At 44.6% G+C, this 24,260-nt stretch overlaps 1 protein-coding gene across 2 annotated transcripts in view; it reads left to right on the top strand.

The window, feature by feature from the left end:
• LOC309561160 (fibroleukin-like) overlaps positions 1-14,559 on the top strand; it is a 37,165-nt gene extending 22,606 nt beyond the window's left edge. Inside the window, exons 2-4 of one of the 2 annotated variants that reach the window (XM_082264907.1) lie at positions 7,596-7,673; positions 9,429-9,553; positions 13,892-14,559. In XM_082264907.1, the coding sequence (XP_082121033.1) occupies positions 7,596-7,673; positions 9,429-9,553; positions 13,892-14,485 (797 nt within the window). In that variant the 3' untranslated portion in view covers positions 14,486-14,559. Of the gene's footprint in view, positions 1-7,592; positions 7,674-9,428; positions 9,554-13,891 lie in introns of both variants that reach the window. The other variant, XM_082264906.1, reaches the window with a different exon arrangement.
• Positions 14,560-24,260: the final 9,701 nt, after the last annotated feature.

Raw genomic sequence — 24,260 nt, 5'->3', positions numbered from 1 at the left:
CTTATCCGTATGTTTTTCATCTTGCAGTTTTTTTATAATTGGATTCAGCTAAACATAAACCTAAAATTAAAAACCTAAAAACATCTTTGAACCACTTCAATACCGGGCACTTTTACCCCCTCCCTGCCCAGGCCAATTTTCAGCTTTCAGCACTGTCACACTTTGAATGACAATTGCGCGGTCATGCAACACTGTACCCAATACATTTTTTATAATTTTCTTTTGGTGGTATTTAATCACCACTGGGTTTTTTTTTTATTTTTTGCTTAGTTTCTGTCAGAAAATGTTGTAAATAAGTATTTTTTCTCTTTCACTGATGTGCACTGATGAGGTTGCACTGATGGGCACTGAAAGGCTGCACTGATGGGCACTGATGAGGTGCCACTGATGGGCACTGAAAGGCTGCACTGATGGGCACTGATGAGGTGCCACTGATGGGCACTGATGGGGTGGCACTGATGAGGAGGCACTATATGCAGCACTGATGAGCACTGATAGGTGGAAATAATAGGCGGCACATATGGGCAATGATAGGTGGCACTGATGGGTGGCAAACAAATTAGCGAAAAATGTTAAAAAATTCTGATTTTTAAATTTTTTTTTTTTTTTGAGAATGTCATATAGCAGAAAGTGAAAAATATAGTTATTTTTTTTCAGAATTGTCGCTATTTTTTGTTTATAGCGCAAAAAATAAAATCCACCATCAAATACCACCAAAAGAAAGCTCTATTTGTGGGAAAAAAAGGACGTAAATTTTGTTTGGGTACAGCGTCCCACGACCGCACTGTTGTCCGTTAAAGTAACACAGTGCCAAATCGCAAAATAGGGCCTGGTCCTTAAGGGGGCAAATCCTTCCGGTCTTAAAGTGGTTAAACAGCTACCAAAAATCGCAGCTTCAGGGTTGTCACAAACCATTTTACATTGGCGGTAACTTTATAAAATTTTTATTCATATTCATTAAACCATTTATCCAAATGGAAAAAAAAAAAAAACCTGTTGCTTTAAATACTTAAAGTCTAAGGTGCTGGTTCACACCTGAATCCCGCAGGAAGGCAGTCTGCGCCCCTGTGCAGTTCTCTGCAGTGCGACTTGGCATCCTGCTATAAATTGCACTGGGATGCACAAAAAAAATGTGCATGCATTACTTTTGAAAAACATGCAGCACCAAATCGCACGGTACTGCGGTTCCATGAAACCTGGTGCCCAGAAACGCACTGTATTTGGGATCTGCGTTTGGGGTGCCGTTAACAATGTTTTGGCCCCTGCAGCAGATTGAAAGGCAGTGCGTTATGAATGCAGTGCGGGAAACGCACACAGAATGCGCCTTTCCCGCACCTCATTCTGGTGTGAACCGGCCCCTAAGCTCAACCAAAGAAAAAAACATAAAGATCAGCAGAAGGGGCATAATAATCGGTAGTCTGTGTCCCTTTTGCTGATTCCTCTCTTTTAGTGGTAATCCTCCTCCATCCTGCCAAGCTACAGGTTCTATGAATGAAACATGATCTAGGAGTGGAGGAAGGGGGGATGATTGACATCTACCCCCTCCATTAATAGATTTAGTTCCATTCATAGAAGCTGTAGCATGGGGCAGCAGGGAAGAAAGGGTGGGTATAGTCGGGCACCCTTGATGAGAGCCTGTAACAGCCCGTTAATTGTATGAGCCCTGCTACACCAGATAATTACAGCTGTGGGGTGGGTGGGGGCAGGACGGAGGGGGATTACAACCAACAGAAGAGTAATAAGCATAAGGGACACATCCTACTGACTGTAAGTTATGTCCCTTGTGCTGATTTTTCTTTTTTTTGCTTTGGCCTACACTTAGGCTTTAAAAAAGTGTTAGCTGGAGTTAAGCTTTCATTTGTTTGCCACTTAAAGCTGAGCTCCAGCCCCCCCACCAATAAATTCAAAGTCAGCAGCTACAAATACTGTAGCTGCTGGCTTTGACTATTAAGGCACTTACCTGTCCAGGGATCCTGCAGTGTCCTCACCCCAAGCTGATTCTTGATTCTCAAACCCAGTAGAAGTCAGTGAGAAGGGTGGCTGTCACATCAATGGAAGGTGGGTAAGTATAGATCTGCTTTTCAAGTCCATGTGAAATAATATGTCCATCTAAGACTACTATCCTATCCACAGTGAGACAACGCTGCTGTGAGATTTCATTGGGAATGAATGGTGTTGTCACATTGGGGTTTATTTACTATCGCTAGAGAGTGCAAAATTAGTCACAATTCTTCATAGAAACCAAAACAGCTTCCTGGTTTTATTCCCAAAGCTTAATTGAACAAGCTGAGATTAGAAGCTGATTGGATTCTGTGCAGAAATGTGACTCATTTTGCACTCTCTATCTTTAGTAAATAAACCCCATTGTAACAGGAAGTGGAGGAATATTAGATCTTCTGGCAGGATCAACAAATAATAGAACTATGTTACAGGGGGACTCCGAAAAACAAAAAAGGACAAACTACGTTATAAAAAGGTAATTTTTTTTATTTTGCCCATAATTAGACATTAATTGAGAAGGGTATCTTTCCCTTTTTATCATAATAAATCAAGATAAAGGTGATATAAACAATTTTAATACATCTACCTAAAAATAATGTCAAACGATTTATGTTTAGATTTCTTTTGTATTGAAGGCAGAAATACAGTTATTTAAAGAAAAATTACATTTTTTTTTGTATTCTGTCAACATAAATATAATACTAAAATTGGTAAGCTACAGTATAATACTTTACAACAGTTGAAAATATTTATTCATAATACTGCTACTACTACTACTAATAATAATAATAATAACAAAAAATAATACTACTACTATTCGTCTTCCACTACTACTAATACTAGTCTAGTATTATACTAGATACTTATACTAGTATAATAATAATTATTATTATATTGTATTTTTTACACATACAAATTATCACTTGAGTAAAATGTTTATTTACTTAATTTAGACTTTTGTAACCTTACAACATAATATATCAATTATTAAATAAATAAAATAGATTTATTATTATTATTAATATTATTATTATATTTATTATTATAGGTAGTAGTAGTAATAGTAATTGTAGTAGCACTAGTAGTAGTAATGGTAGTAGTAGTAGAATTATTATTAACCTTTTTATTTATCTTTTTTTTTTAACATGTTTAAACTATTACTTGAATTAAATGTATAAATAGTTCATTTAGACTATTTAACTTTACAAAATAAAATATTAATTATTCATTAAATAAAATATACATTATTAATATTATTATTATTAGTAGTAGTAGTATTAGAATTATTAAGAATGTTTTTATTTATAATTTTTACTTTTGTTACATGTTTAAACTATTATTTGAATAAAATGTATAATTACCTCATTTAGGCTATTCATACTTATAAATACACAATAAATACATTCAATATTAAATTGAATTAAAAAATAATGTACATAAAAATAATAAAAATAATAATACTTATCATTATTATCTTTTATTTTATTTTATTTTTTTATTTTGTTTTTTTTTTTACATGTTCAAACTGTTACTTGAATAAAATGTTTAATTACTTCATTTAGTCTATTTTAACTTTCCAAAATTAGTACATCAATTAATAATGTAGGAAATAAAGACATCAATCTTTCTCTCTCTTTCATCATGACACCTACAAAAGGAGAAAGGGGCAAAAAAAGGCTCAATTTTTCTGCAAACCATTGAGGTGGAAAGTAGGAAAAAAATAAACAAAAGGAGAATCGGCATTGTGCGGCGTGTTTAAAGTTTTCTCATCTTTGATGCTCTGACAACCCCTGTGTGCGGTGACGTCCTCCAAAGTTGGACGAGTTTTGACACTGGCTTTCTGATGTGACCGCCACGTCTCCCAGCGCCTCTCCTGAACAAAGACGGGACAATTTTCCTCTACTCCCCGCAGACAATCCCCAGTCTGTATTGAGCCCGGGGTTGTCCATTTGCCAGTTCTGTATTAGCAGGGGCAGATGTATAGAAAGCTAAAGAGCCATTAAGGGGTGGTAGTCCATATACAGGCCCGAATCTTTAGGTTTTTAAAGGAAATGTAGAAAGAATATTCAGCTAATTGCAGAATTTACATTGAAGCATTAAAAGGCTATCAGTTATTTGCATGAATAACTAGAAAAATACACAGAAGTTCTGGTAGAGCAGCTATTAGTTCAGGGGGGGGGGGGGGGGACAGCTAAATAAAAACAATGTGGGGTACTTTATTTTAAAGTAAAAGTTGTAAAAGATGCTGTTGTGAAAAAAAGATTCTATCATGGCCCAATGAATGTACCTGCCAAGGAATTTAAATTTCTGTCTATCCATTCCTGAAATTTACACCGCTCTGTCACACAGCACAACCCTGTCTGGCAGGGGTAGGGACCCTATTTTTCTCTGCTATAGTTCAGTAACACTTCCAGATCTTGTGTCTCCTCCAGCCTGTGCCTGGACAGTGAAAGGAAAAACAGCAGACTAATGAGCTCATCTCTCTGCTCAGCATGCTCCTTGTTAGCACATGAGCACTGCAAAGCCGCATTCAGCTCTGATCGGGTTTCCATGTAAAAACACGAAAGTGATGTCATGACCTCACTACCCGGTACTTGGGGCCAGCATTCAAAACAGCCAAACTTGGCGTTCTGAATGCTTTTAAGTGCAGAGGAGGGGTTTGGGGTCTTTTAGACCCCCAGATCCCTCCACAAGAGTACCTGTAAAAAAAAAATTTAAATGTCCAAAAATATCGGCAGATATCGGCCAATGCAGATATGCGATGACCAAAGTATCGGTATCAGCAATAAAAAAAACGATATCGGTTGATCACTAACCAAGTAACCTTAAGGATTTAGAGAAGATCTGTAAAGAAGAGTGGACCAAAATCCCTCCCGAGATGTGTGCAAACCTAGAAACCTTCTTACCTCTGTGCTTGCCAACCAGGGTTTCTCCACCAAGTACTAAGTAGTCTTGTTTTGCTTGGGGATCAAATACTTATTTTTCTAACTGAACTGCAACTCCATTTATAGCATTAGTATCGTGTTTTAATTTCTGGATTTTTGGTTTGTATTCTGTCTCTATCATTTAACCACTTTACCACCGGAGGATTTTGCTGTCTTACGTCCAGGCCACTTTTTGCGATTCGGCGATGTGCGAATTTAACTGACAATTGCACGGTCGTGCGATGCCGTACCCAAACTAAATTTACGTCCTTTTTTTCCCACAAACAGAGCTTTCTTTTGGTGGTATTTGATCACCTGTGCGATTTTAACTTTTTGCGCTATAAACAAAAAAAGAGCATTTATTTTGAAAAAATAACAATATTTTTAACATTTTTTATATGAAATTCCCCCCCAAAAAAATGTAAAAATCTAAATTTTTTTAAATTTTTGGCCAATTTGTTTTCTGCTACCTATGTTTGGTAAAAAAAATCACAATAAGCGTATTTTGATTGGTTTGCGCAAAAGTTATTGCGTTTACTAACTAAGGGAAAGATTTCTGTCATTTTTGGTGTTTTTTTTTTTAACGAGTAATGGCGGCGATCTACGATTTTTTTGCGGGACTGCGACATTGCGGCGGACAGATCGGACCCTTGACTGACATTTTTGACACTTTTGGGGGTACCAGTGACATTACTACAGTAATCAGTGCTATAAATATGAACTGTTACTGTAAAAATGACACTGGCAGGGAAGGGGTTAATTTTATTGGAGAGGGAGGGGTTAATGTATGCCTAATGCTTACTAACGTGTGTGGGGGGAGGTGACTGAGTGACCCAGGGACAGGTCGCATGTTCAGCTATGCTGAACCCTGCAATCTGTCACTGTTTGTCACTTAGGAGATCCGCCCGCTCTGTTTACACAAGCGGGCGGATCTCCAAACTCGATTCCCCGACGATCGGGGAAGAGCAGCGGCGATCGCCGCCGCTCCTCCCCTGGCCCGACTCCCGCTGTGACTGAAAACAGCGGGAGGGCGCCTCCGGCGGAGCGCGAGCGCCGCCTACAAGGAGAGGAGTCCAGCGACATAGGTCTACGTCGCTGGATGGAATCGAGCCACTTTGCCGCAGTACAGTCACAGTAACTGGTCGGCAAGTGGTTAAAATACACTTATAATAAAAAATTATAGACCCTTTATTTCTATTTGGGCAAAATTACAAAATCCGCAGGGAATCAAAGAATTTTTTTCCCCACTGTATTCACACATTTCTCCATGTTTAGTCTTTTTAAATATAGTGCTGCACACAAAGGAAAATACCCGTTGACCTGCCAGAAATCCAGCAAGTTCCCAACTTCTTGTGCACTCAGCAAAGTGAAATTCCCAGCATTGTGTTGAGATGACAAAACACCCCCCACCCCTATATTATTGGGGGGGGGATTGGGGGGTTGTAGTCTTAACATACTTCCTGTCCAAGGATGACTTCGCTGTCACCCCATAGAATGAGTATACTGAGTAAGCATTGTCACCCTAAGACAGGAAATGTATTCCTGGCAGAATTACCAGATTCAATTAAATCATAAAAAGCTAAATATTGAAAAGGCAAAACGTATATCACTCCTAGGGACTGCTAAGCTGAAATGTATTACATTTTTATTCCTGAGTTTAGATACAGTTTAAAGGTATTTATTGCTGATAAAATGCCATGTGCTATTCCGCTGACTTTATGACCATGAAAACCAAAACTATATAGAACACTCTGATTGATTTTTATGGCTCTAAAATACACAAATTTAGCAGTAATTAAAACTCTATGCATACTCACCTACACTTATTTGCTAAGACACAAAGAACAAATAGCAAGGAGCAAAAAATAATTTTTAAATGCAATATGAATGATTTGTTGATAAGAGTTATTGCCCCCTTGAACCGTCTCTTGAACCGTCTATTCAAATACCCCTGCATTTTTTAACCAGAAGGCTTAGGGCAATTTGTTATTTTGGGGATGGCAGGGTATTCCCTTTTATCAGCTTTTGCAGACTTCCAATAAAGATGGTCCTTGCCAACCTACTTCATGTTTTAGTCAGTATCATGGAATCATGTTGCTTTCCTTTCTGTTTGGAGGTAGGATAAAACCTAGTACAGGCATGTCCAACCTGCGGCCCGGGGGCCGCATGCGGCCCAGAACCGCAGGCAATGCGACCCACTGCCCCCTGACAATTTTTTTTTTTTTTTTTTTTGCTGGGAAGGAAGTCGAGTCGGGGGCATGGCCACGGCGGCCTCAAAACTAACTAGGGAGAGGCTGCCTCGGAGGAGATCATCCACTAGTTGTGTTAAATTAGTGCTGGGGGCGTGGCAGCTCGGGAAGGGCGCAGCGGCGTTTTATTACTTAAATACCATAACTATAGTATATATTTTATATGCGGCCCGAGAAAATTTCTCTACACTCAATGTGGCCCACAGAAGCCAAAAGGTTGGACACCCATGCCTTAGTAGGAGAATACCAAAGTGGACAACTGTTTCTATTCCATTGCATTACCATTGGTTTACTGCCACTTGTGAATGTGAGATCCAACATCTTTGTGTATAAATAAGCATTTCTTTTGTTCTGTGTCTTAATTACCCAATTATATTGTGTCCTTTTTTTGCCTTTACTCAACTAGTCTTTATTGTAGAAGGTCGAAGAATGAAGGCCCTTGAAACAAAAGAAGAACCGCCACTGACTCTGAAGAGCGTAGGAAACGTGGTATCTCAAGGTGAGCCAAAAAGGCAAGTTGCTACAGAATGGTGTAATCCACTGATGTAATATTGCTGGCCCTTGTAAAAGTGTTGATGGTCGCTGTTAGAGTTGTGGTGTTTCCCTACCATAACGGCATTTACCATCGGTAGAGAAGAGGTGGGACCTAGTATAGATGTCATAGCCCCTAGTACAATTATGGTGGGCCCCAGTACAAAGACAGTATACCCTGGCACAAAGGTGGTAAGCCCTTCTTCAAAATTGGTGCTGCTTAGTGGAAATGCAGTGGGGCTGTGATGGTCTCCAGCGGAAAGGTGGTCATTCATTGTATGGTTTTTATGGTGATAGACATCATTAGAGTGGTGATAGGCATTAGTACAGTATTTATATTCCCTAGTAGAAAGGAGGTGGGCCCTAGTGTAGTAGTGATGGTTCTGATGGTAGTAGTGATGGTTCTATAGAAATGTGGCAATCTCTAACAGACTGATAATTGCATTAGCATTGGTAATAAGTCTTAGTACAATTGTGAGGGCTCATAGCTGAAAGGTGGTGAGCCTTAGCAGAATGGTGATGGTGGTTTGTTAAATGGTTATGTAGGGTTGCGATGGTCCCGAGCAGAAATGGGATGGACAGTAGTGTAGAGCTGTTAACCTCTACTTGAAAGGTGACAGTTTCTGGTACAGTGGTAAAAGCCTCCATTACAAAAGTGTCACTTAAATACAGTTTTGATACCCCCCAAGCAGACAGGCAGTGAGAATTCCTCTTTAAGGCACCTATAGACCTACTAGGTTAGTCATATTTTCCCATATTTTCCCATTGCCCATGTAGGGTTGTGATGGTCCCTAGCAGAAATGGGATGGACAGTAGTGTAGAGCTGTTGACCTCTACTTGAAAGGTGACAGTTTCTGGTACAGTGGTAAAAGCCTCCATTACAAAAATGTCACTTAAATACAGTTTTGATATCCCCCAAGCAGACAGGCAGTGAGAATTCCTCTTTAAGGCACCTAAAGACCTACTAGGGTAGTCATATTTTCCTAATGCCTCCTAAACATCCAGTTCACAGGGTCAGGATTCTCCAGGAGATATCACATTATGTCAGGGCCGTCTTTAATATTGATTGGACCCTGGGCAAAAATTTTCTTGGGCCCTCTTGAATCCACTTATCAACTGTTTGGCGGCTCAAGGGGCAGCTGCTTTGGGCCCCTCAACAATGACTTGACCCGGGGCAGCTGCCCATTTTGCCCTGTGTTAAAGACAGCCCTGCATTATGTAGAGAAAGGAAAAAGCCGACAGCTCGATCTTCTGTAAATAATAAATGTATTGTAGCAGGTGAATTACAAAATAATACAAGAGCTTACGCGTTTCGGCATGTAGCCTTATTCATAGCCATGGCTATGAATAAGACCACACGTCAAAATGCGTAAGCCCTTATATTTTGTATTTCACCTGCTACAATAAATGTATTAATTTTGGAAGATTCAGTTGCAGGTTTTCACCTTTCTCTACGTTATGCCTGGGTGCAAGGAAGACATCATAAGCCAGTGCACCAACTGTTTACCACCTCAGAGAATCAGACCAGGTGTCAGCTCATTTAATATAGATATCACACTATATCTCAGAGTACCGGAACATCACATTCGCAAACCTTTATACAGGATGTTATTTTGTTAGCCCATAAGGATTATAGTCAATGTTTTCCATAATGCAGATTTAGGTTTTCCTCCTAAATCAATGTACTAAGTTAATTTCATTGTTTGTCTCTGGTTGCCTCCAGTGGTTGAATCATCAGAGAAATTGGAGAGAATGTTTCCAAGAGACTGTATGGATATCTACAAACAGGGGATCCGAGAAAACGGAATTTACACTATCCAACCCATTGCACTACGACAGCCTTTTGAGGTATTGTGAGTTACGTTTAACTGCTGTAAATTTGTACATATATAGAAATGCAACACTAAGCAATTTAAAAATATAACATTTAGTCCCCGTTCACACTGGGGCGACCTGTGAGGCGACCTGGTCGCCTCACAGGTCGCCTTCCATAGGGAAGCTGCGGACCCGTTCTAATAGGAGCGACACAAGTCGCTCCGACTTAGAAAAAGGGTCCGGAGCTTCTTTGGGGCGACCCGGAGCGACCGTCATAGACTTCAATGTTATGAAGTCCGTGCCGGCCGCTCCGAGGTCGCGGCGCGCTGCTCGCACCGCGACCTCGGAGGTCGCCCCGGGAAGTTGGATTGCCCCAGTGTGAACGGGGCCTTTAAGGGAATTCAAAAACCAAAAGAAAATAAAGTGCTCAAAAAATGAACCGTGATCACAATATTATAGGTGGCAGTTATCAAAACAGATTTAAAAGTCAGTCAAAAAATCCCAACTTATAGTGATGAAACCACGAACACCTCCAGATTCTTAATGTGAATAAAGAAGAACCTTCAGTGCAGATATATTCACCCAGATTCTGCCATACCACCAAAGGCGAGTAACACAAGCTCCATACCAGATTGTTTTGACCCTCATGTATTGAGCAGTCAAATAGGGCTTTTCCATACACAATCCACAGGCACTGTTCTCAAACAAATGTTCAGCTCATAGGAAACAGAAATGAACAGCCTCATAGTGTAGTATTAAAAGGTTAAAAATGTATTAAAACATAAAGTAACTCACTCTTGACGAAACGCATAGGATGGAGCCAACGTGACATCTTCACCCAAGCAACTACGACTAGGTTTCTGGATTTGGTTTGAAAGGTTCTCGACATGCGTATTTGTATATCACATGAGTGAGCTACGTTATGTTTTAATACATTTTTAACATTTTAATACTATGCTATGAGGCTGTTCATTTCTGTTTCTTGCAAGCTGAAAATTTATTTGAGAACCGTTCCTGTGGACTGTCCATTTAAAAGTGTTATTTGACCGCTCAATATATGGGGATCAAAACAATCTGGTATGGAGCTTGTGTTGCTAGCCTTCGGTCAGATGGTGGATTTTGGGTTAATATTTCGCCACAGAAAATTATTTGTTCCCATTAAAGCGGAGTTCCGGCCACATAATCGACATAGTTGATTTTGGGCCATCCGCTTGCTATAGCTCATCTGAAAAAGAAACGGGTAGTTCCGATTGTTTTTTTTTTTTTACTTACCTTGTAATTGCAGAAAAACATACTCACCTTTCTTCCACTTCCTCCCTCGGCGGCCGCGGCCCGCGCCGTCACTTCCGCTTTGCAATGATTCCTGGGAGCTGAACGTCATCACTCCCAGGAATCAAGGACGTCAGTTCCGGTGCAGACGCGTCATACCTTGCTAAACAGCTTCTGGGCATGCCCAGAAGCTGTGCAGGGATGACGCTGCAGACCCGGAAGTGACGGCGGGGCCGGCGCAGTGCATCGTGGGACCGAAGAGGACGGAAGAGGACGCAGAAGAGGATCGCGCTGGCTTCAAGCTGCCCACACCTGAGATGGCAGCGCTGGAGAAGAAATTTTAAAAGTAAGTATTTCTTCTAAAAGGTAAGTGCGAACCGGGACAGATCAGAGGCTATCCATTGTGGAATGTACTAGCCCTGACTGTCCCGGGGGTATGTATGTTGAAAATTTTTTTTTTGTGACTGGAACTCCGCTTTAAGGATCTGGAGGTGTTTATGGTTTCATTGCTATAAATTGGGACTTTTTGACTGACTTTTATATTAAATCCCAAGTGTTGTAAATTAACTTTTCAAAATAACAGTTTCCAAGTCATTCTCCTTCCATTAGTGTCCAAAGGCATTATTTCATCCCTGAAGTAGAGCAGAAGAGTTACATATCCAATAATTCCACATAGTCTTTCGTTTTTTGCTCCACTCAACCCCAAGAGGTTATGCAGACCTGGTTATCCAAGTGCAGAGTTTTTTTTTTTTTTCTAGTGGAATCTGCAAGAGATAAATCATAACCCAGCTTTACCCTCCTGACAGTGGTGTATTGGGTTGGATTGTATTCAACAGCCCTCCATACATCAAAATCATTTTCAGTAATAATCCTAAAGATTATTAATAAAAATAAATATTAATGGTCAAAAAGGTGTCAGTGGTACAAAGAATGCACTTTTCTGTGTTTGGTTGGTGGGAAGAAGATGGCCCATTAAATTGGTAGTCAGTGGCTGTCTTCCCTCTAGCCACCAATGTCCACCAATATAAAAAGCATTCTTAATCTCAAAGACCATATGGGACATTCTTTCTCCCATTGACTGTCAATGGAAGGAATGTGACTCCCACAGACCTCACAGTGTTGAGTGATTAAGAGGATGCATGCCCCTTACATTGGTAGTCAGTGGAAGGAAGAATGCCCCTTACATTTGTGGTCAGTGGGAGTAACCCTAACACTGGTGGACTGTGGGAAGAATGCTCCTTACTCTTGTGTCATTGAAAAAACTTTTACATTCTCCCTCCTGACCACCAATGTAAGGGCATACTACCTCCCACTGACCACCAGTGTAAGGGGCATCTCCTACTGACCACTAATGTAAGGGCATACTACCTCCCACTGACCACCAGTGTAAGGGCATCTCCCATTGATCACTAATGTCAGGGCATCTCCCAATGTAAGACGAAAAATTATCCTTTCATTAGGTAGTCAACGAGAGAAAAAATGCCCCTTGGTGGTCAGAAGAATGATGCATTTTTTCTACAGACCATCTACATGATGGTAATTTTTACTCCCACTGGCTACTAGTGTAAAGAGCATTCCTTACATAGGGGGCCTATTTGAATATCATTGCTTATGTGGCATAGGCAACAGCTAATAAAATAGCTGGTGTCAGGGCAGCCTTTTCCATCCTCTGAAGCCGTACCAAATAAGAGTAACCCAACAGCGCCTAAGCTCTAACATCAAAGCACCCAGTCAATGGCTGTACCTGGGGTGGAGAGCATCACATCGGACTGATGGGTGGCTGTAGGTTTACAATATTGGCAGCCTGTCTGCCTTCCCATTCTGAATTTGATTTTGAAAGACTCGGATTGGCCATGGCAGTTCAGAAATAAATAACTCCATGTGTCATTTTTGACGTTTTAGTATTGTTCTCTAAAGGTTGGGGGAAGAAAAAGTGGAAACAGTGGGGAGATATTTGCCTGTCCAGGGCCAAACATTTTCCATCAGGTTGATATTCTTAGGCACTCTTCACCTCTATGACACCAGAAATAGTCCAAATATTGCATCTGAATGCCTAAATTGAAGCCCTGCCTTTGTTTTTGAATTGTTAATGGCCTGTCTTAGAGTTTTTCATTGTATAGTGGCAAGAAAAAGTACGTGAACCCATTAGAATGACTGGTTTTCTGCAGTAATTTTCCAAAAGACATGATCTGATCCTCATCAAAAGCCAGCCATAGAAAACTGCTTGATTCTCCCATCAACACTGAATCTCTCCCACAGAGCTATAGTGTTCTCCTGGCGGGGGGGTGGGGGGAGCCGTCTCGGACGGGAGAACACACAGTGACCATTGCCAGCGGCTATAACTGCTGGCAAAAATCGCATGAAGAATCCAACAGGCTGGTTGATCAATCAGTCATTCGACTTGGGTACAATCAGCCTGCCCACACATGGTTCGAAACTCGGCTGGTCCCAGCTGAATCCGCCGTGATTCAAACCGTCTATCGCCGGCTTAAGTCACAACAATAGACAAACACAACGTGTTTAAGCTGATAACACACAAACAATTCTAAATTCTCGTGTCTTTATTGAACACACCCATTAAACATAAGTAAGTAAGTGAACCCATAGCCTAATTACTGCAACTAAAGCTAATTGGAGTCAGTAGTTTGAGTCCAATTAATAAACTGAGTTTGGAGCTACTTTGATTGATAAAAGACACTCAAACATTTTAAGAATGCTGTTCATGAGAAGCATCAGCTGATGTAAACCATGCCTTGCAAAAAGGAGCTCTCAAAAGACATACAATCAAGAGTAGTTGATCTGGATAAGACTGGACAGGGATACAAAGCAATGTCAAAGTGTTTAGGCATCCATCATTGGATAGTTAGACAAAGATGACTCCCAAAGCCCAGCGCAGAATCCTCGGGGAAAGAAGAACAAACTAGCAACAGCTAAAGTCTTGAAAACATTACTAGAACTGGCAAGCATCCCTGTTCATGAGTCTTTTACTGCAGAAAATAAGTTAATTCTAAGAGGTTCACATACCTCTACTTGTGACTGTATGTACCTTTATGCCTATGTACACATTTTTGGCTTACCATGCGTTCTTCTGGTTGGCTTTAGGTTTACTGTGACATGGTGACGGACGGAGGAGGCTGGACGGTGTTTCAGCGAAGGCAGGATGGCACGGTCGACTTCAACCGCACATGGCAGGAGTACAAACAAGGTTTTGGTGGCCTTCAAGGAGAACATTGGCTCGGCAATGAACACCTGCACAGCCTAACCAGGTCCGGCCAGCACACCCTTCGCATCGAACTAGAGGACTGGTATGGCGTGAAACGGTACTCTGTCTATCGAAAATTTAAAGTCGCCAGTGAGCAAAACAAGTATCGACTTACTGCCAGGGAGTACCAAGGGAATGCCGGAAACGCTCTTAGCTACAGCCGAAACTACAACCACGATCACAAATATTTCACAACCTATGACAGTGATAATGACAATTATACGTCTGGAAACTGCGGGATGTATTACGGATCTGGTTGGTGGTTTGATACCTGCCTGGCGGCCAACCTAAACGGGAAATATCACAAGGGGCGGTACGTTGGCGTGACCAGCGGAATCTACTGGGGGACTTGGTACATTCTGACAGATAAGAGGACGAACCAGAAATACTCGTTCAAGAGAGCGGAAATGAAAACAAGGATACTGAACTCCTAAAAGACTGGACTTTTTTTTGAGGACTTCATTTTCATTTATGGAATTGTAGTGATAATATGTATTTTTAATGGACAAAAAAACTCTAAAAGAATTAAAAGGCAACAACACAAAACATTTACATCACTTTTAAAACATAGGACTTTAAAAACACTGTAAAGATTTATACTGATTTTTAAAAATAAATAATCCAAAATATGATTGTCACATAATCTTCTTAAACTCTTCTCGTCAGTCTTGTACAATGGTACCGGCTCCTCTCCTGTTCTAAAACTTCTTTCTCTGATTTCACTGCACACCGTAAGCTTCTCACAATGTGCCTTAGAATATGCAGCAAGTCAGATACAGCCTGCTTCATTTCTTGGCTGGGGGGACATCTTGCATCATCTAGCCCAGGGGTCTTCGCTTCTCGGCCTTTTGGCTAAGATCAAGTGTAGTATCTGTTCTTATCAGTTGGTATGGAACCTGATGGTTAGTATCGGTGGGGGCCGAAATGAACCTGGGCACTCTGGAACTACCGGAGGACCGGGAAGTAAGCCACACCAGAGAAAGCCGGATGGTTCCATTGCCTTCCTGATTTGAATGGGTCCGCCCCTACCAGTTTGAAGGGAGCGAGAAAACTGGGTTGTACCGTGACCAGTTAGTACTGCTCCTGGATGTGATTGGTACGGCGGATGGCGGTGGGGGAGCCTTTCCTCCTGGGTTGAATCTGGCCTTGCAAAAGGCTTGTCCCCAGTTGAAGGTAGGTTCTCCCTAAGCTGTCTAAAGTTCTGATGCCTCCTGGTAGGATAGGGCTACACTTGGTCTGGCCTTTGGGCCGGGATAGAAAAAGCCCGTAGTGTATGTGCCCCTGGGGTGGCAGCCCAGGGGTGCCTTAATTCTCACTGGTGAGGGGCAGCTCGCCTTGAGTTTTTCGGCACCATGGTCACTGCACCTACACACTTTTTCAGCACCTGCCTCTTGGGCAAGGCCTTTTGGCTTCGACCAGAGGAATTTTTATTCCGGCCGGAAGGCCTGCCTTTGTATTTTACACGGAGCACTAATTCACCTCTCCACTTCCCCTTCCCCACCATTTTCGTTTGTGTGTGTTTTTTCTTTGTAGTGTTTGTCACTTCACTATCACCTTTTTTCCTGCACGACGAGTACGGTGTGGGTCTCTGGGCCTACCTTGAAAGTTTTAGGAGGGGGAGGACATGGCCTTCTGGCTTAGTTCGCCCTCTCTCATGGGGTCTCCCTTCGGGGGAGCTCCACCCAGTACTTGGGGTGGGCTGTTTCGGCAGTCCCCCTGGAGAACGGGGTTTGCCAGGTCTTGGCCAGGCAAACCATAGGAAGTACCTCAGTCCCTGTCAGGAGTCTTGCGCCCCGGGGGATCAAGGTATAGGTCCAACCTCTCCGGAGGCCAGACCATTTTCACACACCCTGTGCAGTTTTTGTGTTTCTTCACGTTTGCGTGTGTGCACTTTTTTATGCAGGGGGTCCTCGCTTCTCTGCCTTTTGACTAAGATCAAGTGTAGTATCTGTTCTTATCAGTTGGTATGGACCTGGAAGGTTTGTATTGGCAGGGACAGAAGGAACCGGAGTGCCTGGGCGTAACTGGGGGCCAGGAGTCAGTCCTGTCAGAGAAAGCTGGAAGGGTCCATTGCCTCCTGATTTGAATGGGATCCATTCTTATCAGTTTGAAGGGAGCGAGAAAGCCGGTGTAGGCATGCATGCCGGTTAATACTGCTCTTGGATGTAATTGGTAAGGAATTGTGATGGTGGTGGGAGGGCCTTTCCTCCTGGGTTGAATCTGGCCTTGCAAAAGGCTTGTCCCAAGTTGAAGGCAGGCTCTCTTTTTTTTCTTTGTGGTTTGTCGCCTTTTCTTTCTCACTTTTTTCACAATGAGTAGGGTGTGGGTCCTCTGACCTACCTTGAAAGTCTTGGGAGGGGGTGAATATGGCCTTCTGGCTTAGTTCGCTCTCTCATGGGGGTCCTCCTTCGGGGGAGCCCCACCTAGTACTTGGGGTGGGCTGTTTCGGCAGTCCTCCCAGAGAACGGGGTTTGCCTGGTTTCGGCTGGGCAAATCATAGTACTTCAGTCCCTTTCAGGAGTCTTGCTCCCCGGGGGATCAAGGTAAGGGTCCGTCCTCTTCGAAGTTGGACTTTTCGCACACCCTGTGCACTTTTTTATGCACCTGGTGTTAGTTCGAGTGTGTTCACACAACACGTGCTAAAAACTTTTTTTTAAAAAAGGGGTCCTCAACTCCCGGGCTGTGGACCAGTGCTGGTCTGGGACCTGTTCATGACCAGGCCACACAGCAGGGGATGAGCGGCCACTGCAGTTCACACAGGGCTATCACAGACCGCAGTCGTGCTCATCTCCTGCCTGTGTGTCCTCTTCCGTCTTCTCCATCCACCCAGCCAGCCATGTCATCAACCCAGCCAGTAATCAGCAGGGCAGTTGGCGGGAGGAGCTGCAGATCAGAATGCAGACCCTGGCCCTGCTGTTAGGATGACATTGTTGGGTGGGCAGGGGAGCTGGGAAATAACACACAGGCTGATCACAGCCTCTGCAAAAAGTAACTCCTGTGCAGGGAAGGCAGAAATTAGAATGGGGAAGTGTCATGTTGGAAGTGAAGTAGGGGCAGACTGCAGGTGCATTGTGATGGGGGTGGCTGTGATTGCTAGGGGCATGGTAATATAAAGGGGATGCACTGTAAAGGGGCACTGTAATCATTAAAGCCCCGCTTTACATTATAGTGCCCCCTTTACATCACACCCCCCCCCCCCTTTACATTACAGTGCCCCCTTGACATCACCCCCCCCCCCTTTACATTACAGTGCTCCCTTTAGAGAGCAGTCCCGTTACATTAAGGTAAAGGGGCACTGTGATGTAAAGGGGACTAAACTTAGATGGGGTAAGGGTTCTTCAGGGATTCAACTATATACATCCAGTATATACACACACTTCTCCTCTTCTACCTCCAATACAGACTTGCTTGGAGAACTACATCTCCCAGAGCCAGCTAGCACTGACAGGATGGTCTGGCAAGAGCATAATCAGACCATAGCAAATGCCCTTTGCAGGCAGGGATCGCAGGTCCCTTTGGTAGTGTAGCATAAATAGAGGTTCTTGGTGCTAGCTGTCCTATTCCTGTGGCTACTGCTCCCAGTACCACTTCTTTAGGCACTGCCAGCCCGCCTGGCTGAAGTTGCCCCTTTCACTGGCCCTTCTAGCCACTTCTCCACAATCCTCTCAGACTGTCTATGTATCCATCCCAGACTGCTTGCACCCAGTCTCTTCAGGCATGCCTCTCAGTCCTCTAACTGTATCACTCACCAGTCCTCTTGGCTGTTTTCCACCTTGGAGATTTACCCGGCAGTGTCCTCTCCTTGCTCCCGTGCCTCCTAGTCAGGGTCACACTTTGTGTCATAAAGAGGGGTCCTTTCCGCACCCGAGCCCAGGCCTGAGTTCACCCTCCCAGACTAAGGAGCTACTCTCAAAGGCCTCTGACAGCCTCACACTCCATCCCCATCTTCCACCCGAAATCCACACTGCCCCAGCTGGGCTGATCCTCAGTATTTGAGGAGGCCTCCCCCCTGCCAGCTCATCTCTTGGGGATTAGTCAGGGCCCTCAGAATACCCCAGCTAGCCTCTCTTTAGACCCCTCCCAATTGCTTTTGGAATCTTCTCCAAGTTTCCAGCAAGCAAGGAGGAGTCACCAGAGATGCTGCTGCTGAGTCATCCAACCCTCCCTGAGTCACTCAAATCCTGACCTAGAAAAACACAGAGACTGAATTGACCTACTCTACAAAAATCCTAAGATTAGCACTCTAGCCACGCTAGGGGGTGCTACAAACTATTTTGTTATTTGTTCCTAATACTGCAATGCAGCAACTGGGCTATTTTACAATTTTTGGGTTATTTTACAAGGTTTTGGGTCAATTCCTTGGGGTTCATAAGCTTATATGTGTTAAATATTATCTTCCCTTTATAAACATTTAATACAGGGTTATCCAATGACAAAGATTTCACAAAGCATTACAGATTCAAACACTCTTGTCTCTCATTAAAAAGGAACTTCAGTCCCTTTTAGTTTTTCCTAGGTTTACCCTTGCCCCCAACTTCCCCAGCCTCAGATGTGCCACAAGGATCTGCTGAGACCTGAAGTTAGAAAAAATATCCAAGTGTTGGGGAGCAAAGGCGAAGACACTGGGCAATGAAGCGTGTATTTTGTGAAGGTCAATTTATAATGTCAGATAAAGGCTTATGGAGAGAGGAGCTGAGTCACTACATTACCCCATTAACTTGTATGTGTAACTTTCAGCTTCAGCTATTGAGCTCCGTAAACAGCATACCTTTTACAACAAAGGGGCTGAGAATTCTATGGAAAACTCGCTCTGCTGCCCAAAAGATGACAATGCAAAGTAGGGCTGCACGATATTGGGGAAAAAAGTATATTGCGATATTTGGTTTTTAACTATAAATATCGTGATATTTCTCCCGGACAGTCTCCGGAGGAGGGATCAGTGAGCAGAGCTCAGCTCTCCGCCAGGGGATCCGCCACACTTGTAGAACTTCTCCCGCCCGGACAGCCCGAGCCTTGTGTCGGAGCCGGAGTGTAGAGGAAGCGGGCTGAGTGAAGTGTCGGTAGCAGCCTTTGTCCCCCGGTGCTCCTCCGCCATGCTCCGGACGTCTCTCCCCCCTCTCCTGCTGCTTTGCACTGTAGCGCTCTGCAGCCTCTCCGCCGCCATGCAATCCGCCATGCAATCCAGCTCTGCCTCTTAGTCTCCAGCCGACCATTACTCCGCCCATTGTCTTTCCATTGAATCTATTTACAAAACATTACAGCCTGATCCCTCCCCCGATGCAGCCAGGAGAGACAATGGGCGGAGCAGGGCGGAGTAATGGTCGGCTGGATACTAGAGGCAGAGCTGGGAGGGCTGGAATGCATCGGGCTGGAGGGGCGGAGTTCCGATCACAGTTAAAAGCAAAACGGATGTGTCGGCTGCCAGAACTGTGAGTCCTCCTCCTCCCCCCGAGTCACGACTTCTCCCTGCCTCCCTACCTATGGTAAATATCGCGTCTTCGGCGATATGAATATCGCCCATGCCCGCAGAACGATAGTCGATATCACATCGACTATCGTTCAGCCCTAATGCAAAGTATTCATAAGCAATAATTCAGATTGTTTAAAGCGTAACTCCACTTTTGTTGAGAAAAAAAAAAACATTCCCCTCTGGGTAATCTGTGTAAATTACAAGGATTTTAATAAACGTTGTTGCAGATTCCTACCTTTTGTTATTCTGAAGAAATCATTGTTTGTTCCTCTGTGCTGCGTGGGTCTAATGGGAGTGGTTTAATAATTATCTCTCAGCTGTGGCAGCTGCAGGGCTCTAATGAGGAAAGCTTCTGGGCCTACATCCCTTTAGGTGTTTCTATGGGGAGTATCTCACCAAAAATTAAATTTCTGTTGCAGGGGATGCCAGAAATCTGACTTGTATCTTAGGCAGACTTCAGGGGTAATTGGTGAGCCAATCACACAAGCAGGAAATTATGTTTCTGGGGGTGTGTACAGAACAGCTCCAGAAAGCCATATTGCATTGCATTTTCAGAAAATTACAACAGCTGCAGATTGAAAAGGAAAGGTCATTTTTAATAACATTCAATTACAATATGATTTGTGTAACAATTGAATACGCTATATTGTTTTTTCTTTATTTGCTATTTTTTTTCCCCACCAAAGTGGATTTACCCTTTAACATTTTTAGTCCTGACAATAATGAACAAAGACGATATATATCCAAACCGTTATACACAGAGATTAAACAAATCCTACTACATAAGTTGTATCCGTCTCTCTGCAGTCTTCTCTTCTCTACAACCATTTAAAGTGCTGAATTTAGAAGCTTGCCTGAGAGTTCAGAAAAAAGGGGGTGGAGAGCTGAAGTTACACACTGCAGAGCTCAGTGAGTTGAGCTATGAGAGTTGATTGGAGGGAAGGGACACTCCCCCTTTACACAGCACACAGGAACAGAGCTGAGGCTGTCAATCACAGGCTGTGTGCTGGAGGTCTCTCCCCTGTCACCATTTTTCCGTTGGTGTCAAGAAAATTTGTCAGAAGTTACTCATGCTGATAGCAGAGGAACGGACCAGCAGACAGAAATGACACTCAGAATTAAAGGATCAATGGACCCACAACTGATTTATTGGTTTTGTGTGGCTGGTGGCAGACAGGTGTCCCCAGAGCTGAGATATCCTTAGTTCCCGTTCACACCTGTGCGATTTAGTCACACTTTGGCTGTTGCAAACTAATGCACAACAAGATCAATCCAATCATTCCCCATTCACACCTGTGCAATAAAAGGGGGGGGGGGGGCACTCAAACAATAACAAATCCACTCAATGTGAATAATAATAAAATATAATAGAGTCCGTGTTCAAAAAAATATTTTTTGTGCCAAACTTCTATAAGTGAGTATGATGGGTTTCCTTGTCTCCAAAGACTCTGCTCATTCGTGTTCGTGGGTTAGTGCTCTCCTGCACCGACACCACATGCACAGCCTACTTACCAGATGTAACTTGAAAAGTGTCAATATAAATATGGGTCCCCACAGCGGCCCACTCGTGGCAAACGAAAACCAGGACAAATGCAGAAGAAAGATGGAGAGGCTTATAGTGTAGTATGCTAAAAATAATTTATTAAATAATATAGCAACTTACAGTTCAAATTACGAGTGCCAGCAAGAGGAATCACAATGTAAGGTCCAGAAACGCTGTTCCGCGTTCCAACTGCGTTCCAAGTACTGGAAGTGACGTAGCGGCGTACCCTAGACTCAACGCGTTTCGTCAGCAAACGTCTGACGTCATCAGGGGTTATATGATCACCTACGTCAGTTCCTTATTTATGTACACATCCAATCCAGTTCGATGTGAACCTAGCCTTATTGTCTATGGGGTCCTTTATTGCCCTCAGGCTCCTCTAAATTTATTGGAGAGCAATTCACAGAGGCCCAGGGGCGTAACTACAGGGGTCCCAATTGCGATCCGACCTCATGCTCCAGGGAGCCTGTGCAGCCCCTCCCTGTACACCTGCATTATTCTTCCACACCATTAAAAAATGTGTTAACCGCTTCCCGACTGCCCGCCGCAGTTTTACTGCGACAGGCTGGATCCCCTGCGCGAACCAACGTAGCTCTACCTCGGTCGTGCGCATGGTGCTGGGAGTCGAGCGGGTGCCGCTGGCGGCACGCTCCTGCCCCCACTAGGCAGCGGGGATGCCGATCCACGGGGCCGGCAGCCACGATCGCTCGCCGCTGAGAGAGATGGACGGTCAGCTATTGTAAACACAGCTGTCCGTTCTTCTCTCTGAAATGATCACAGAGTGCCTGTGATCATGACCAATGTAGAATAGATGTCACCCCCAAACTCTTAGGCTGCTTAAAGCCAAAGGCTCCACCCCCATGCCATAAACCTTTCCCTTTACCTAAATAATTGAGACCACACCGTGCTTGGAGTTAATTGGCCACAGCAGCCATTTTATTAACCCTTTTACCTTAAAATTAACATAAGGAGAAAAAACATTCCTTACAAACATAAAACAATCAGTCATTAGGCCTGTTGGTCTTTGAGGCTCCTCCAAATAATTCCAAATCCTGCACTGCGGGACCTGTGCCCTGATAGGCCTCCAGCCGCGTCACCGGCTCGGAGACAAACCACTCCCCGCAGTGCCACCATTTTGAATTCCATTTAAACTGACATTAAATGGAATGCACCATAGGGACCCATACCAACGATGAGTCCCAACCATACCCTTATCCTAAACTGTTCACCTCCCCCGCCAGCAAAGACCAACAAAACGCCACCAGCACCCAAGGGTGACACCTTACCCTTGCGTGCCCCTCCAAACCCTCAAGGCTCGCTGGATCCCATCCTGTAATCCCAGGGCCCATAAATCTATACCCACCGCATTGAGGTGGACTCCATCATCCCGCAGATACCGCCATGTGTCCACTTCCAACTCCAGGTGGCGAACCACCAACCCCCCATTCCGACACACAAAGCGCCCCACTTCCTTGTTCAACTTAATCCGAGCCTTATTAAGGCGCGCGACCGACCTGGCCATGCGCCAGGACGTGCGGGCCACCATATCCGACCAAACTACAAGCAGCGCCGGAAAAGCCGTGCGCAGCCTAAGGAAATCCAACTTTATGTCCCTGATCAAGGCCCGCGCGGACCTGGCCCCCAAATCGTTGCCCCCGGCATGCAGCACCAAAACATCTGGCTGCCTGTCCAACCGGGCGAAACGATGCACTTCGGGAAGGACCCTGCCCCAAGTAAGCCCCGGCACCCCCAGCCACCTGACACAAGCCTCGTGCCGAGAAAAACCAAGCTGTCTACCATTAGGACGCACATCAGCTCTCCGGGCCCCCCAGAAAACATACGAGTGTCCCACGATCCAAACAAGGCAGGGTTCCAAACCTACAAGAAAGGGGACAAAAGGAAAAGAAAAACCAACCAATAATCAGATAACCAGCCGGGCCCACACCCCCCCAGCGACAAAAACCACCCCCCTTACATACCCTACACCAACAGCTGTGGACGAACGTACAACAAGAACCTCCTAGACTCCCAGCGCCCAATGCGTTTGACCGCATCGTCGTTCAATCCCCAGCGTGCAGCCTCAGTGGCCGCCCCGATCCGAAAGGAATGAGATGCAAACCTACTGGCATCCAAACCCAAAGAGCCCACACACCTTCTGAACACCGATACAAATTGAAAACGGGATAACGACGACCCGTCCGCATGCATTAAAAATGAACCGGGCCGCGAAGGGCGGATTGCCCAGTAATCCCGAACCGCCCCTACCGGGCACAGCGGTGAAGACGGCACCGCGAACAACCGGACACGGACCCCCTTGCCACTCTGGTCCGTTTTGGACCGTCGAAGGAGGATAGTAACCCCCTCCCGACCGACAGAGACATCCTGACCCAATAGGCCCCCCGGCACCGTCCGGGAGGAGCTGACCAATTCCCCAATCCGGAAAGCCCCGAAAAAAGCGAGAGAAAAGGCCGCCTTAAACAACACCACCTCGTAACTCGAGGCGCAGTGCTCCCCCAATTGCCGGCAGACGTCCTGCAAAAGAGCGAAGGACACCGGGCGCCTAGTGTCCCTCCTCCGATAAGCCCTGGAATAGCCCCGTAACGCTTGTCTCACCACGAAGTCCTTCGTGTAATCCTGACAACCCAGAAATTTAAACAGAAAGGCCAAGCCGGACAACTTGCGAGCCACAGCGGAAGCCGACGCGCCCCTCTCAAAATGATCAGAGACAAAAGAAAGTAACACCCACCTGACCTCCGGACCCAGAGGATCCACCGATGCCACCCGCAACACCTCCAGCCACTCCAACCATACCTTGCAATAAGCCGACCACGTGGACTCGCTCACCGACTTCCTGATCCATCTAGCGAGGACCCCAAGGCAATCCCCCATAGCCACTCCGGACACGTGACTCCGCGTTGCTCCGCTGCCGGTGCCAACTCCCGGAACCTGTCCCACTGAAAACGAGACAGCGCGTCAGCAATATCATTCTTAACCCCCGGAATGTGCACAGCGTACAGGAAAACATTCAACCGTAGACACCGCAAAACCAAATACCTGAGGAGGCGCACCACCGGCTGAGACGAAGCCGACGCGCGGTTGATCACCTGAACCACCCCGAGATTGTCGCAATGGAGGCGAACCTTCAGGTTCCTGAACTCCGCCCCCCAAATCTCCAGGGCCACCACCACCGGGAACA

The sequence above is a fragment of the Pelophylax lessonae genome (assembly GCF_965119305.1).
Source record: "Pelophylax lessonae genome assembly, chromosome: 8".
NCBI lineage: Eukaryota > Metazoa > Chordata > Amphibia > Anura > Ranidae > Pelophylax > Pelophylax lessonae.
This window is presented reverse-complemented; position numbering and strand designations above follow the sequence as displayed.